Here is a 17,245-nt window from a genome sequence, read left to right on the forward strand (position 1 = left end):
AGATCACATCCACTGCTTTTCCAATGTCTAGGTTTCTACTCACCTCCTCATAAAAGGCAATTAGCTGGTACTAACAAATAGTATTGTCATTTGCAATGTATACAAGTACCTCATCATTCTTGCCACCTCCAAAAGCTTTCCTAAAACTGAAATTAAAATATCAGGCCTAAAGTTTTTAGGTTAAGGGTGGATCCCTCCAGGGGGTGGGGGGGAATCAATGTTAAATTGTCTTATGCAATATAATATGGAATTTCAAATAAATGCAACAACAATTTTGTAGTGTACCAAGTGTATATTTAAATGTACTGTATGCAATCTAACATCACATTTGGTCATAATTTATCGAATATACATAAATGATTGAAGTAGTAAAAGAATTCAGTTTCAAGAGAAATAAGTTTATATCTTGTGGAAAAAAAGTAATGCACAATAGAATTTAAAGCCAGGTCCGGATCCTAAGCATTTAGTGAGTCTGTTTCTAATAAAAGCAAATCTTTGTGAAATGTATATATTAGAATATATATGTATATATTGAAAGTCTACAAGGGGGAAGGAACTATTCTTAGAGGAAAGAGAGGAGATGGAGGGGAATTGGAATAGAAGACATATACTCTAATTACATATTAACAAAGCAAAAACATACATTTTTTACATTTAAAATACTCTGTTTCTTTCACCTTTTAATAAACTAAACCTACTTTGGACCCCACCAGAAAAAAAAAGACATTACTTATAACATTTTTGAAATTTCAGGAGGTATTAAGCTTTTCCAAAAAAAAACAAAAAATTACAGTTAGCAAAAATTCCTGATATTCCAATTATTAAATTAAACATAATTAAGTGGGGCTGTTTGCACCATACACAGATAAATTATAAATTGCCTTTTGTTTCTTTACCTAGCAGCAAAATGCTGAGCCATAAAAGCAGCAGTGACAGTTAGGAAAGCTCACGGACAGGCAAATGATTGCAACTTCTTTCCCTCAGGAGCCTACGGTAGCATTTGCACACTGGTAGACATTGCTGAACCAAAGCTTTAGGCTGAAAATGCTGATTTTTAGGAAGGGAATTAAAACAGTGCCATGGCTACATTTAATCCCCCTTCAATGTTTTAAAAAAAGCAAAAAAAAAAAAAGCTAAAGCAGAAAATTCATTAAACCCCCACAATGAAGAATTTGGTTTTCCTCTTGCCATTGCAAATGGAAATAAATAAATAAAAGCTGCTGATTCTCTCTGTGTATATACTACAATCCTACAGAGAAAAGGGACAATAACAAAGCATTTATTTAACATGAATTAGAATCGGCTGGCAGTCGACATAAAATTCCCAATTGCTAGCACAATTTAATTCAAACCTTTTTTTTTTTTTTATAAAAACAGGGGGAAAATGATACAAAGTTGGAAATATGGTTACCGACATTGAACAGGTTTGCCGGAAATCCATGTAACTGGTAGCCTGTGACCACCAAATGGAGCATTTATTTCTAAGAGACCCTGGGAAATGAAATGGGTGTAACGATCAACAGAGAACTGAAACGGCAAAATCGAATCAATTTGAAGAAAGTGCCTGAATCCTCGCAGAGAAGAGAAAGCGTTAGTTAAAGCTTCCCAGGATTAAAATGAAATTCGAATAGAACCTTAATGAAAAGAGAAATACTCAGGACAGAGAAAAATAAAACCCCTTGGTCTACACGGATCCTAACCCATTCACATTATGAGCTGTCCTGTTGGCTGAAATTTATATTTTATGCATTCATATTAAGGAATGGTACCCGGGAAATTTTAACTAACCACGTATGCTGAAAAAATGGCAGTATAAAAAGCACTAAGCTGTAGGGAGATCAGAAATGCATGGAATCTATCACGCTACTCACAACATTAACTGTAAGAGCTTCCATCACAGGATTATTCATAATGGCCACAGAGAACGTCAATTGATAATTAAAGCAGCAAAACTTTGGGGGATCTCTCCGAAAAAGATAGAAATGCTGTAGCCTCGGTGTAATTGGAAATACTGGTGTTCAGCATCCTCCAATTTATGGCGAATCCATCTTTAAAATTGCCCTATTAAGTAACTATATGCAACTTTCTCTAGTTCATGACATCAACAAACATGTGATGGGAAAAAAAAAAAACCAGGAAGGAATTTACACATAAGCGATTTAAAAAAAAAAAATTCATTATAATAATTTAACTTAAAAAAGTGAATCATTTAAAAAAAAAAAAAAAGAGGGGGGGGGACTCTACAGAGGGGAAATGTGATATAAAGCTAGCACTGCTCTTTTAAATTAACTTTAATTTATCCTTTTCAACCATTATAGATACTCTAGAAGAAAGAAAAAAAAAATCAACACTCACCCAACACCCTATCAGAAGCTTGCCTGCATCTTAGCTTTATGGGGGAACCATGCATTGATACGAAGAAGTTTGCTCCAGCAAGAGCTGAAATGGCAAGTCAGCAAGTTTTGGGTGGCCACAATGGCAAAAGACTGCTCTCTTCCAATGGTGGCCAGCTGCATTCTGTTCTATGACATGTATGGGATGCACTACGGTGATGCTTAAGAATATGAACGGCAGGTTTACCCACTTCCAAGAGTCCGTTTTCTTGACACCAATGCAGTGCTCAAGGCCACTGGTGGATACATTTACAAAATGATAAGGAGCCTACTTATATCTTCTTTAGGAGCCACAGGGAGAAGGTTTCTATACCAAAATATATAAAATATAAATATTCATATAAATAATGCTGCATAACGTAGCCCATGCCAAGTCTGTTCCCATTGGAGCAAACTAAAAGAGGATCAGTCCCTTTCAGAACAAGGATGCAGAATGCTCCGTTGGTAAATTGCAATTGCAGGTGCCAGTAACTAACGAGGGTTTCTCAGCTACTGTAGTCACATCACATTCATATCTCGATTCATCACCTTATCTGTATATTCTAACCAAACTCTTCCGATACATGAATAACATTACAATAGTAGTTTTTTTTTATGCTTTGATAGGACGTCGCTATATCCTATAAATAAAAATACATTTCTTTGATAACTGATTGGAGATGTGAGGACTCTGTATAGTTCAACCAAATGGTTGGATTCTGTATAGTCCTGTGCAAATATTAAAACAATAGGAAAACAAAAAAAAAAAAGTTTTGCTATAAGGATTTGACCCCCTACAGTTTTCACAGCAACAGCCACCGTCCAGAACAGTACCATATTTTGCAACCCTTCAGTCCAATATGTTTCAGCAAACAAGTTTTAGTTTTGTGTCCACTTGAAGCACCCTTTTATTTAGTCATCTATTGTCATACAAACATCTCCTGACTCATCCCATTGGGGCTGGTGTTTGGGTCGTTCCCACTGAGATGGATTGTTCTGTTCTCCCCAGTGGGACTGGTCGTTTTGCTCTGACCACCGAGAATCATTCTGGTCTTCACCGTCATCCACTAGATCATCATCACCATCGACTGCTTCTACAGCATCATTGTCATCGTATTCTTCATCTCTGGGAAAATCTGCATCTGCCACTGGATCAATTCCTGCTTCTTGCAGCCCGGGCTGGGATTTATCCACACAGTCCACACAAACTCCGTAGCGGCGAGAGCCGTGTCGAATCCCTACACTGGCCGCAAGCATGAAGATCTTCTTGCACACCATGCACTTATATTTTTTATCTTTTTTATGCACCTGTGTATATATAAAAAAAAAAGAAAAAAAAAATAATAGGTTAAATGACAGAGAACAGTAAAATGTCCCCTTTGATCCCTCAGCCTGGACTGAACATGCAAAAATGATACAGCTTATAGGAGAACTAAACCCCCTGTTAATCAAAAATCCCCATCCCCTTCCGTCCATTGGCCCCCCCCTAAATGCTTTCTCTATCCTTAATGACTCAGTGAGAAAGGACGGAAGGGGATGGGGATTTTTGACTAACGGGGGGGGGGGTTAGTTCTCCTTTAAGCAAGGTATTGCATTTTATATAGAAAAGACTTGGATAAATTCAGATAATTTATAAGTCCAAACAATTAAGTTACAAAATTGCTTTATGGTTTAAAGGGATACTGTCGTGGAAAAACATGTTTTTGTTTTTTTTTCAAAACACATCAGTTAATAGTGCTGCTCCAGCAGAATTATGCACTGAATCCATTTTTCAAAATAGCAAACTGATTTTGTTATATTTAATTTTGAAATCCAACATGGGGCCAGACATACTGTCAGTTTCCGAGCAGCCCCCAGTCATGTGACTTGTGCTCTGATAAACTTCAATCACTCTTTACTGCTTGCTATACTGCAAGTTTGAGTGATATCTCTCCCTCCTCCCCCCCAGCAGCCACACAACAGAACAATGGGAAGGTAACCAGATAGCAGCTCCCTAACACAAGATAACAGCTCCCTGGTAGATCTAAGACCAACACTCAATAGTAAAAGCCAAGTCCCACTGAGACACATTCAGTTACATTAAGTAGGAGAAAACAGCCTGCCAGAAAGTAGTTCCATCCTAAAGTGCAGGCACAAGTCACATAACCAGGGGCAGCTGGAAAAATGTCAATATGTCTAGCTCCATGTCAGATTTCAAACTTGAATATAAAAATATCTGCACTTTCGAGAAATGGATTTCAGTGCGGAAATCTGCTGGAGCAGCAATATTAACTGATGTTTAGAAAAAAACATGTTTTCCCATGACAGTATCCCTTTAATGCCAAAACTAACCTTTAAGAGGGGCTCAAAATTAGACCTGAAGAGCAGTTAATCAAGTCATTCCACCGTTTAAGCTGTAAGGTTTAGTAAAGTTTGGATCTCATTTTGCAAAATCGAAAACATGTGTCAAAGAACAAAAGTTAACCGTATGCGCTCCATTTTCTTACATGTATAATTATGGGGATTCGTTTTCCGGAAACTCATTTTCCAGAAACCTCCAAATAACAGAAAGGCCGTCTCCCATAAAAAACTATTTTATCCAAATAATCCAGATTTTTTAAAATAAACATTTCCTTTTTCTCTGTAATAATAAAACAGTATCTTGTACTTGATCCAAACTAAGATATAATTAATCCTTATTGGAGGCAAAACCAGCCTGTTGTGTTTAATGTTTACATGATTTTGTAGTAGGCCTAAGGTATGAAGATCCAAATAACAGAAAGATCAGTTATCCAGAAAGACCCAGGTCCCGAGCGTTGTGGATAACAGGTCCCATACCTGTATCTGAATTGTAGCCCTTTTCTTTTCTCCCACTCGTAATCACTTTCCAAATATATACAGTATAAGGACTAGTAGAGGCAAAGGACCAGTTACCCGGACACCCATTATCCAGAAAGCTCTGAATTATGGAAATGCCATCTACCATGTTATACAAATAATCAACATTTTTTAAAAACAATTTCCTTTTTCTCTGTAATAATAAAACCTTGTTCTTGGTGCAAACTAAGATATAATGAATCTTTATTGGAGGCAAAACCAGTCTAATGTGTTTATTTTATGTTTACATGATTTCTAGTAGACTTAAGGTATGAAAATACAAATTACGGAAAGTCCTTTATCTGGAAAACCCCAGGTCCCGAGCATTCTGGATAACAGGTCCCATACCTGGAAAAAGTCTACGAGATGCACACTGTGCCAAAAAACAAACACACCTATACACAGCTCTTACCAAGGAATGTCTTTTTACATGTTCTCTTCGGGTAAACATCTTTCCACAGATGTCACAACTAAAAGATCTTACTCCAGTGTGAATCAGTAAGTGTCTTTTTAGTGTCCTCCTATATTTTGCTACGTAATTGCAATGGGGACATTTCAACTTATTCATTAACCCTGCTGATGCATCTCCTAAAAACAAAAAAATGAGAAGAAAAATGTGGTCATTCATCAGTGCAAACACTCTTAATGCTATTTTGCATATGAAGTTTTCAGCCAACAAACAAATATGGAAGAAAAAAAATGAGAGGGCAAGGCAATTTCCTGAATTTTTCAAAGGTACAAAGGAAACACAAGCTTACCATTTTCCCAAGACTCTCTTGTCCATGATTCAGGGAACATTCCAAATTTAAATTCATTTGAGGTCCCTGAAAAATAAGTAAAAAACTAAGATTGTAGTTAAAAAGTACCATGATTAGATAATCATCTAGACATATAAATGCAGACTAAAATGAAAAGGCAAGGTGTTACTAATATATGCAACATAATACATTTAAGCTATTCATTTCAAAGGCTTCTTTTACATTTTAAATTGCTGCCATTTTTTTTTCAAGGGACGCAGACCTTCTTTGAATATATTAAAATAAACAAAATATTGTCTTTTTTCCCCCCTCTTTATAGTAAATGGTACATCTTAAGCTTGCACAGAGGAATCCTTTTTTCTGGTACACGAGACTCTTTCTACTTCCTTTCTGGCACCCAACAGAAGCCCTGTTTTGCTTTCTGGCAGGGACTCTAGATATGTTCTACATTTACTACAGTGCTGATTAGGTTTATGACATATGAAGCAATCTGAGCTTTTTAGTTTGCATTTATATTTTCCATGGCAACATTTTCCAGCCTATGGGATTTCAAAAAACGCTTTCAAAGGACCCATACCTCCATTGATGGTCAGCAGTAAAAGCAACACTTCCCAACCATCCCACTGCATAGCTACAAACTTTTCTCGGTAGCACATTAAATTGAACATTTAAAGGAATTGTTCAGTATAAAAATAAAAACTTGGTAAATAGATAAGAAAAAAAAACTGGGTAAATAGATAGGCTGTGCAAAATAAAAAATGTTTCTGATATAGTTAGCCAAAAATGTAATGTATAAAGGCTGGAGTCACTGGATGTGTAACATAATAAAAAGAACTCGACTTCCTGCTTTGCAGCTCTCTTGGTTTCCACTGATTTGTTACCAGGCAGTAACCAATCAGTGACTGGAGGGGGGCACACGGGTCATAACTGTTGCTTTTGAATCTGAGCTGCATGCTAGGGATCAATTGCAAACTGACTGAACAGTTATGTCGCATGTGGCCTCCCTTCAAGTTGCTGACTAACTCAGAGATAGCGGAAAAGCAGGAAGTTGGGTTCTGTTCTGTTAAAGGAACAGTAACACCAAAAAGTAATGAAAATATAATGTACTGTTGCCCTGCACTGGTAAAACTGATCTGTTTGCTTCAGAAACACTACTATAGTTCATATTAACAAGCTGCTGTGGAGCAATGGCGGAAATTGAAAAACGGCTATATGGCACAGGTCAACTAATGGATAACAGATAACACCATTAGACAGACAGAGCTTATTTGCTATCTGCTGTGTAACCGGAGCCTTTCTACTTTGAATGGCTGCCTCCATTGCTACACAGCAGTTTATTTATATAAACAATAGTAGTGTTTCTTAAGCAAACACAGCAGTTTTATCACTGCAGGGCAACACTACACTGCATTATATTTCCATTACTTTAAAACACTTATTTTTTGACGTTACTGTTCCTTTAAGACATCCAGTCACTACAGCCTTTATAGATTACATTTTTGGCTAACTATTTTAGAAACATTTTTTATTATGCACATACTATTTACCCAGTTTTTAATTTTTATACTGAACTGATCCTTTAACTGTCAGAATCTGTATAATCCATAACCATAATAACTATTCACAGGGGCGATCCTGCCCAATTTGCCGCCCAAGACGGCCTTTGTTTTTGTCGCCCCCCACCTCTCCCATGGCACTCACCTTCAGCACCGGACGGGGGTTGGGTCCATGTCGCTAGTGTAGAGAGCAATTGCACTCTCTGCAGTAGAAGAAACTAATTTTCGGGTTGAAAAACAGAAATTTGGCTCTTAGTTATCAGGAGCAGCATTTTTGCCGCCCCTGGCAACCAGGGAGGCGCTGCCGTCTGAGGAGAGTGCCCCAACTCGCCTCATTGGCGGAGCACCCCTGACTATTCATACATCATAGTTTCTATTACATGTATTGGATCCGTTATCCCGAAAGCTCAGAATTACGGAATGGCTCCATATATTTCCCATAGACTCCATTTTATCCAAATAATCCAAATGTTTAAAACAGATTTCCTTTTTCTCTGTAATAATAAAACAGTATCTTGTACTTGATCCAAACTAAGATATAATTAATCCTTATTGGAGGCAAAACCAGCCTATTGAGGTTATTGAATGTTTACATGATTTTCAAGTAGACTTAAGTATGAAGAGCCAAATTATGGAAAGATCCATTATCTGAAAAGCCCTCGGTCCTGAGCATTCTGGATAACAGGTCAATTTTAAAGTAATATTGTGGTGCTGAGCACAAATTATCCTTGAGCTAATGTTTTATTTTGAACCAAGTCAGCCCAGTTCAATGAAAAAAGGAGACTTGATCCACATGGGGTGATTAGGTTTTTCTTCTCCTGTATAAAACCAATAAACCTAAAGCACTGTAGTGCGAATAGAACAATGCAGTTAAAGCTTGGGGAAAAGGGGTAGCACTGTGATAGCAACAGTGTTAAAGCTGGGAGTACAATGACCAATTAGCAAGAAATTTGATGAGAAGTGATTTAAGCTGACCATACATGCAAGATCAGCTTGGTGACCTACTTTGACCAATAAAGCCTTCATTGAGGGGCTAATAATGGGCTGATCCAATCGCTTGCCCTCAGGCCAACAATCGAGTTGCTGCTATGAATGGAGTTGAGGGGAGGGTCCCATGAACACATAAATGCAGTCCTCAAACAACAGCAAAATCAAACCACCTGCCGTATAAGATACCTGCCCAGTTTTCCAGGAGGATCAAATCAGCAGTTTTATGGCCACTGTTACAGTGACTCAGTGCCACGTTTTTGCAAATCTGCAACCTTTTTACAAACTAATGGCTCAAATGTTTGACTAAATTAGGTTACCTAAAGCCAAAAAGTCTGAAAGATTTCTGATTTAAGCGATGGTTAACACCAACGAACTTTACTTAACTGAAAACGTGCCCTTAGAATGAAGGGTAATTGATCTTGACTTAAAGCAGCAAATCTAACAGCTGCTCGTTCCACCAGTGCTCATCAAATTTATGGACCAGGGCCTATGAGCAGGACTCCAAGGACGATTCCACCACGATCCAACACGCTGCCCAAAAACACAGGCATAACATCAGATGCCACGGAAATAAGGTAAGTAATTCTATTGTCGGATCGTGTCGCATTGTTGATGCGGCACGGCTGTCGGATGCAGACGCAGTGTCTGCATCAGACAGTGTGTTGCATCAATGCTGTGACACGATCCGACAATAGAATTACTATTGCTACTACGGGCAGAATATATTTTTTTCTCCAGCAGTTTCAACCCCGGTCACTTTAAAATCAGGTCCTGTTGATAATCTGACATCGACCACACTCACACACACTTACTGGTACAGCAGCAAAGAGATATTTAAAAACAAGAATAAAATATATAAGTGAACATATTTTAAATTTTGAAAGAGCATATCTGTTCCCTTTTAAATGTTGTGATATCAGGGCATCTAGAGATCACCAGTGTATAAAGCACATTTAAGGCACTTTTAGTTTTTGGTGTTACTGTTCCTTTTACACATTGTAATAAACAAGGTTTCATCCCATTGCACTTTTTAGGTTGCAAGTTACCTGCTCCATCCTGAAAGCACTGCAGATCCTCCTCTGGATAGGAAACTGGCTGCTGCATCATTGTGTTACCATCCACTTGAAGTTCATTGTTTGGAGGTATATTATAAACAAATCGTTTTGTAGTTTGGTTTTTTCTTCTTGGCTTGCTCGGCTCTTGCACAGCGACGGAGTTGGAACCCATGTCGTTCCAAACAAACACCTTGCCCTGAGCTTGGGGTTCGATTTCTGTCACCTCAGGGGAACTATCTTGAATCCAAGCAGAGTCATTAGCTTGAAAGTTCTCAGTTGGCGTCTCATCGAGATTAAACTCATCATCTATCTTTGAATTGCTCGCCAAATTAGAGAGATTGTGGGTTGCCCAGAAGCTTGCAACTTTTGGATCCCTGTGCCCATCTTTACTTTTCCTTTTATTATAGTTCACCACAACGGTTTCTGGAGCTTCTGACTTTGTACTGATATTCAAGGCATCTTTGATGAAATTTCGACAGGACTGAACAACTTCAGTCATCTGCAGGTAGCTGGCAACTGTCATCACTTCAATGGCATTTTGGCTAGTGAGCACAAGATTGCCAGAGTACATAAAGTCTAAAAGGACTGAAAAGCCATGAACAGCAACAACGTCTAAATAAGTAACAGTGGTTTGGTCACGGCTCTCTTTGTTTGTAAAACAGTATAAGGTTTTAAAAAAGCGGCTGCCTGCAACCAAGATATTCTTATGAGCTCTGAAAACTTTGCCATTCACCACTATATTGACATCACAAAAAATCCCTTTCTTTCTCTGATCATTTAATTCTTGCAGCAGTTGATAACAGTAGGAGTTCTCATTTGGCTTAGTACTGTAGTCACTGAGCGACTGGGGCGCTTCCTCCTTTACTTCAGGCTCCTGGAAAGAAAAAACAAAAATCAATTAACTGCATCTAAACTACATTAATTCTAGAAGTCTTAATGCAAAGTTCCTATAACCCACTCATGCAATTTTAAACAGAATTTTTGATTTTAATACATTTTGTGTAAATTAAAAAGTGAAACTATAGCCAAAATACGCATTATTACCATGTGAGGCTGTGTGTCCATGCCAATTATTTTCTATTGTGTCCTGTGTTATTTTGTACTTAAAGGAGAGGGTAAAGCCTGACTCACTGGTTGTGTCCTTACATATGCCTCGTCCACCACCAATCCCTTAAATCTTACCCCAAGCAAGTGCACTTCTCTCTGGGATGGGCCATGTTCACAGACAAGCCCCATTGCCACTTCAGATTTGGAACATGCACAGTACACAACATTTTGGAAAAAGTCTGTTCTACATATGCACCAAATTTCTAACATTGAGAAAGGAGCAGGGTACACCTGGGAGAAGTGTGGCGACGTGCCCTGGTTTAAGCAACCCAAGACCAGGACTTTTTAAAGAAGATGAACAGACATCTGCAGTAAGTGATTAGATTCACTGGGAGCGACCTAAAGTCTTAAGCTTTTCTTGTTATTAATTGCATACAGGGCAATAACAGAGCATTTCAACAGCAGCCATGTGTATTCATAGGTTAGGCAATGGGTGCTTGGACATACAAAAGCAATGACTCACAAGTGCAAGCACAAAGTCCAGTCGACTGCACCTGAATATCAATGGGGAGTGAATCTCTAAAGAAATTGTTCTGGTGACAGCCAGAAATACATGCTACTGCACTTGTATTCTGTAAAGCATGCCAGTGAACAGACCCCAAGGCCTAGAGCTAAATGGGCACATAGTGAGCAGCAAACTGATTAGAAAAGTGCCAGCTGGCTCTAAAGGAGTGCTTTTAGTGACCAAAGGGTCACGTGATTGGCTGAATCTCTGTGGATTGTAGTTAAACTTCAGGTTCCCCTGGGGCAGTAACTGGTGTTATTAACTGAACACTCCCCGTAAAGCAGTGAATCATATGCACACACTACACAGAACCAGGGCAATACCCAGATGCGTTTTACAGATAAATGAATGTGGCAAAGAAATAGACTAAAACGAAGTGATGGGAGTGCTGGGTGCTCCCTGTTATCAAGTCGTTAAATGTTTAAAACTTTTCCCCATACCATCCTATAAACCTGGTAAATCTAAAGCAATAGAATGTATGGGACGCTAATAAAAGATATATAGCCTATTAAGCCTGCCAAGTTTTTGGTGCATGGCAGATGGCTGAAAATATGTGTCCTCAGTAATGTTAAAAGCAGGGTTACTTTTTTTTTTTTTTTTTAGCAAAATTACTTCTGCCAATAACAGCTCCTTGTTATACAGACAATAACACACTTTTAGTCCCTAAAGATGGGACATAAACAGCAAAATGCTAATTTCCTAGTGGAAAAAAAAATGTGATATTTAGCAACAGTTTAAGTTAATTGTGAAGGTGACCTCAGCTACAGTCTTTTCCTACAGGCTGCCCTTATAGGTGTGACTCAAGAAACAGTGTAGCTGGAGGCCAAGGCAAGGATACGAGCCAGCAGTGCGAGAAGAGAAAGTGTAACACAACTTTTTGCAATTACATTAAAGGGGCGGTTCACCTTTAAGTTAACTTTTAGTATGTTATAGAATGGATAATTGTAAGCAAGTTTTCAATTGGCCTTCATTTTATAGATTTTTTTAATTATTTGCCTTCTAACTCTTTTCAGCTTTCAAATGGGGGTCACTGACACCATCTAAAAAACGAATGCTCTTTAAAGCTGGCCATAGAAAATCAGTTTCGTACGATTTTCAGGCCGTGTGTGTGTCCCGACATTTTTTGTGAGATGCCAATCGGTCGTTCAGTTGATCGGACAAGTTAGAAAACAGGAAATTGTTTATACATATCGTAATTTCTGTTTCCTGGTCACTTTCATGACAGCATTCACCGCAGGGGGAATTAAGCCATGTGGTGAATGCTGGCCATGGTGACTATGGCTACCAATGATATCTCAGTACAGGATTACCACGCTTGCACACCCTGGCTCTCCACGATAAGATGACCCGGTGCACTGTGAAGGAGGCCTCGGCAACCTCAATAGTACAAACAAAGGAAGATTTCACTGGCACACAAAGGTTCTTTCAAGCAGGTACAAGCCCTTGCTAAGTTTATTTTGCAGAGGTGCAACGTTTCGGGGTGAACCCCTTTATCAAGCATGCTTGATAAAGGGGTTCACCCTGAAACGTTGCACCTCTGCAAAATAAACTTAGCAAGGGCTTGTACCTGCTTGAAAGAACCTTTGTGTGCCAGTGAAATCTTCCTTCGTTTACCAATGATATCTCTGCGTGTATTGCCTATCTAACTATATCAGTGGGAGACTGTCACCCATTTTGTTGGACATAGGTTTCCTATGATATCTCGGAGATGGCACCGAACGATAGTTCGCCCAATATGAAGGTAAATCTGCACGTCTATGGCCACCTTAAGGCTACAAATGTATTGCTATTGCTACTTTTTATTACTCATCTTTCTATTCAGGCCTCTCCTATTCCAGTGCATGGTTGTTAGGGGGATTTGGACCCTAGAAACCAGATGGCTGAAACTGTAAAAAGGAGAGCTGCTGAATATAAAGCTAAATAACAAAAACCACAGAAAAACCAATTGCAAATTGTCTCAGAATATCACTCTCTACATACAATTTAAAGGAGAACAACCCCTTTAACAAATGATAATGAGGAAAAGCTGCTTGGAATTACATCTGCTTTCATTAGGCATGTTTTTACTGCTCGCTTTACATGCCCTATAAATATATCCCAGGCTGCACCGCTTCATTCCTAGACATGGGATTTTGTAGAAAGGCACTCGAGGAACGACTTCCTGGTAGTACACACGCACGGCCCATGTGATCAGTGATTGGCGCGCTGATAGTGTACACACACACACAGGCTTCTAACAGCAACACAGGCCTGCGCCACACACACACTGATGGCAGCGACACGGCCCCATTGGGGAGCAGCCACGTAGCGACACGTCCCCTAACCCGGGACAATCCACAAGCGGGCGGAACCCACCTGGGGGAGGCACAGGAAGGGGACACGGGGGAGCAGAATAACAGGGCGGGGGAGTAACTTCCGGTCTCACAACAGCAACATCTCAGGCCCCTGGAACAGTATATGTAGGTCACCCCCTTACTTCCCAGGGACAGTGTGAGCGTGCGGCGCCCCCACCCCCTCCCGGCGTGAGGCAGATCCTATAATGAGCTTTACACACAGGGTGGGGTGCGCGGCCATTGACACAGCTCCAAGGGCAAAGCTGCCCAACAAAGGGTCACGTGATCCCCCTCTTACACCCCAGGAGCCATGATTAGGGGTCGGCTACTGTAGAGGAGAGACATGTCGTGTCACGGACAGCAGTAACGTTACACTGTTACACACAACAACACTCCCACATAAACACTGCAACTCCCTGCACCCACACAGTCACGGGGGTTGTTATATGACGCGGTCGCCGGCCTTACCTGAGCATCTGGGTCGTTGTTCCGATGCCGGGCGGTGAGGCTGTGGCGGAGCAGCGCGGCCCTCTTGTAGTGGCGAGTGCCCTTGGTCAGCTCGTCATGGCCGGGACTCTCTCCCGCCTCCCTGTGGCACCAGGCGCAGGACATGAGGCCGCTCTCCTGGCAGAAATGCAGCCATGGGAACTCGTGCAGCCAAGAGGCCTGGAAGGAGCAGTGGAGACTGGGCAGCAGGGACTGGGAACGGGCAGCCGGGAAAATTCCAAAGCGCCGGGTTCCATCACCCTGAATAGCGCAGTCCTCTTCCTCCTCCTCTCCCGGCTCCCCCTTGTCTACCTGTTCCCCGCCGCCCACGGTCTCTTCCTCCTCCTCATCGTCGTCCTCTTCTTCTTCCTCCTCCTCATCGTCGCTGCTTTCCCCACTCACCGAGGCGCCCTGCCCCGCAGCCGTATTAGTGGCGTCCGTGTCGGCTCCTCGCTGCTCCAGTCGGTTTCCGAGCACCACTCCGGGGTAGGCCTCATTCTCCTCCTCGTCATCCTCCAGCAGGCCCTCCGCCTCCAGCTCCACTTCTACCTCTTCTTCCCCGCCGGCTCCCCCTCCGTTCATCTGCCGCATGGACCAGGCCGCGGCTTCCTCCACAGACGAGACCCCTGAGCCGACGCCATTGTTGTTGTTATTGTTCGCGGGGGTCCCCGCTGTGGACAGGCCGCCTCCCCGGAAGGCCAAAGTCCTGCGGTTCATCTCCGCCATGTTTAACGGCTTCCCTCACCCTGCCGGGGGCCACCACGCGTCCCGCCTCGTGCCGCCCGTCTGGTGTCTGTGTTGCGCCTGCACCGCCGCGCGGGGGCTTCTGGGAAGTGCACCAATCCCCCCCCCCTCCGGTCACCGAGCGGCTACTGGGCAACCCCAGCTCCCTCCGTATCCAGGAATCGCTTCTCTCCGTTCGGTGTGCGTGTAGGAAACAGACGGCGCCTAGGGACACATCTCTCCCCCTGCACGGCCCTCGCTGAGGTCGAAAGGCAAATGAACAACGGACTGCGCCCACAATGCACTGGGGCGCTGTCCGGAGAGGGGGAGAGGGGGAGTCAGGGGGGCGGGTGGGGGGAGGCCTCATGCACCACAAGCTACAGCTGCGCCTCACCCCATTGCTGCGACTGCACCCAGTGTCAGGGGGAAGGGATCCGACCGAGGACTGGCTTGTTTTCTGCTCAATTCATGGGGCCCCCGCACCCCAACATTGTATCTATATGTGACTGTGCACCTGCATTGGGACACCTGTGTCACTTCGTATTGTTTATTTGCTGCTGTACAGAATTACTCGCTGCCCAGTGTTCGGCTGTGGGGTGCAGAGTTGTAGTTGAACAAGGGACACCAACAGATCTTGTCATATAGAAATGTACCTGCTTGGAGCCTTTGTTTACATGGATCAGTCCTGTTTACATGGATCAGTCGTAACTGGTGCTTCTGCCTTCTTGTAGCCTCCTGCCAGGCTGCTGTGTCTGTTCCCTGTATTTAGCTGTAGGCCAGTCTGGCACAACCTGCTGTTACTTTATTGCAATAAACTTCATATAATCAGGGTGAGCTGAGTTTGTTTTGATGGCATACCACTGGATGTAGGCTCTCTTCTCTTCTGTACAACACAACTAACACTTTACTCCACCTGTACCTGTCACCAGCATTATATAGTGAATAAAGTACCCCCTCTTGTAAATGATAAGGATATTATAAGTTACCCAGGAGTTTCATGACCATATAAAAACATGAGGTTGAGTGCTTTTATACAGGTCATGGAACTCCTCGGTAACTTATGATAGCCTCATATTTTGCAACAGGGGGTACTTTATTTATTATAATATAATAAGATTCAGTGAGTCATGTGACAGAAATGACATCACTACTCACCGTTTATAACTGATGACATAAGTACTCACCGTTTATAAGGATATCATTTATAAGATATTCATGGCTTTTGTGTATTATATATGTATCACTAAAGGCCACACTGGGGCCAATATTGTCTGGCCACCCAGCTGCTCCTGACTACGGATGCCACCTTTTCTGGAAAAAAATACCAACCTTCCTATATATTTATCTTTTTTCCCTATTAATAACAATATCAACCACCATTTTTACCGGCAAGGTGGCAACCCTACTCCTGACTATTGGCAGGCAGATTTGGGTCGAAACCACTGCCTCCCTAACAAAGCTCTGTGTGACAGCTCAGCTTGTGTACATGCTGCATGCACCTTGGATTCCTGTAAAGTCTGCCCAAACGAATGTCAGATCTTGCATCCCCCTACACCAACAATGCTTCCACTTACATCTGTGTGTTTTCTAGGAGTGTGATTCCATGCTTCCCCCTTGCACAGGAGATATTGGAGTGCTGCAATATGTGTAATAGTGCAAGTAGGAAGGCATGCAATGCTGTTAGAGATAATTAGCCATCAGTAGGTACACTCTCTGGCTCTAGATAAAAGTTTTGTGTGAAGTTGCAACAAGAGCATGTGTATGCATGTACATATAGCGCAATTTGTATACGTTCAGACATTAATTGGACAGGCAACAATGCAGTAATCACCATAAATAACTGTACAATGGGATATAGTTATGAAAGAATGAAACTGGAGCTCACCCTAAATATTCACTTTTGTAGGACGTTTTTACTGCATAGTTTTCAAAGAGTGAAAATAAAGTTCAGAAGATGGGAACTGGCCAACTCTCTTTTCACATGCATACTGTTCATGTATAGGATCTTTAGGACAACTCCACAAAAATATAATTTATTAAGCTTTTTGAAAACAAAACATAGTTTCAAGCAACTTTGCAATATACATCATTTAAAAAATATGCAGAATTTTCATGATTTTTAATGGTTTGTGACCATTCCCTAAGCCCAGCCCCCTGCTCTCCTGCTGATCTGTCTGACTACTTTGCTGATCTGTCCGACTACTTTGCTGAGCTGTCTGACTACTGTTACTTTGTATCAACATCCATCTGTCCTCAGCCTTCATCCTCCAAACCCCACAATTCCCTGCACAAGTGATATTTCAATAAGGAACGGAACATTACAGTGCAAGGCATTGTGGGTTATGTAGTTCCTGCATGCTGTCTGTAAGCTGTGGAGAAGTTGTTACAATTTGTAACATCAGTGTTTAGTCCCTCCTTCCCTGCCAGGATTTTAAATGATGCAGAAAGAGAAGAACTGTTACATGGTTGAATTTCAGCATAGAAAATTACATTTATTTAGTAGA

At 41.4% G+C, this 17,245-nt stretch overlaps 1 protein-coding gene across 1 annotated transcript; it reads right to left on the bottom strand.

The window, feature by feature from the left end:
* Window positions 1-277: 277 nt before the first annotated feature.
* On the bottom strand, window positions 278-15,051 carry zbtb10.S (zinc finger and BTB domain containing 10 S homeolog). The gene is made up of 5 exons (XM_018223820.2): window positions 14,001-15,051; window positions 9,579-10,461; window positions 5,987-6,052; window positions 5,641-5,816; window positions 278-3,680 (listed from the first exon to the last, which is right to left on the bottom strand). Exons 1-5 carry the CDS (start codon window positions 14,742-14,744, stop codon window positions 3,285-3,287), a joined length of 2,265 nt encoding a protein of 754 aa, XP_018079309.1. The 5' UTR covers window positions 14,745-15,051; the 3' UTR covers window positions 278-3,284.
* Between the last annotated feature and the right edge of the window lie 2,194 nt (window positions 15,052-17,245).

Source organism: Xenopus laevis, chromosome 6S (assembly GCF_017654675.1).
Source record: "Xenopus laevis strain J_2021 chromosome 6S, Xenopus_laevis_v10.1, whole genome shotgun sequence".
NCBI lineage: Eukaryota > Metazoa > Chordata > Amphibia > Anura > Pipidae > Xenopus > Xenopus laevis.

Coding starts and splice junctions, on each gene's coding strand:
- zbtb10.S (XM_018223820.2), bottom strand. CDS start 14,744: ATGGCGGAGATGAACCGCAGGACTTTGGCCTTCCGGGGAGGCGGCCTG. Junction 5,817..5,986: donor AAGAGAGTCTTGGGAAAATG/GTAAGCTTGTGT, acceptor TTTTGTTTTTAG/GAGATGCATCAGCAGGGTTA. Junction 3,681..5,640: donor ATGTAAAAAGACATTCCTTG/GTAAGAGCTGTG, acceptor ATATATACACAG/GTGCATAAAAAAGATAAAAA.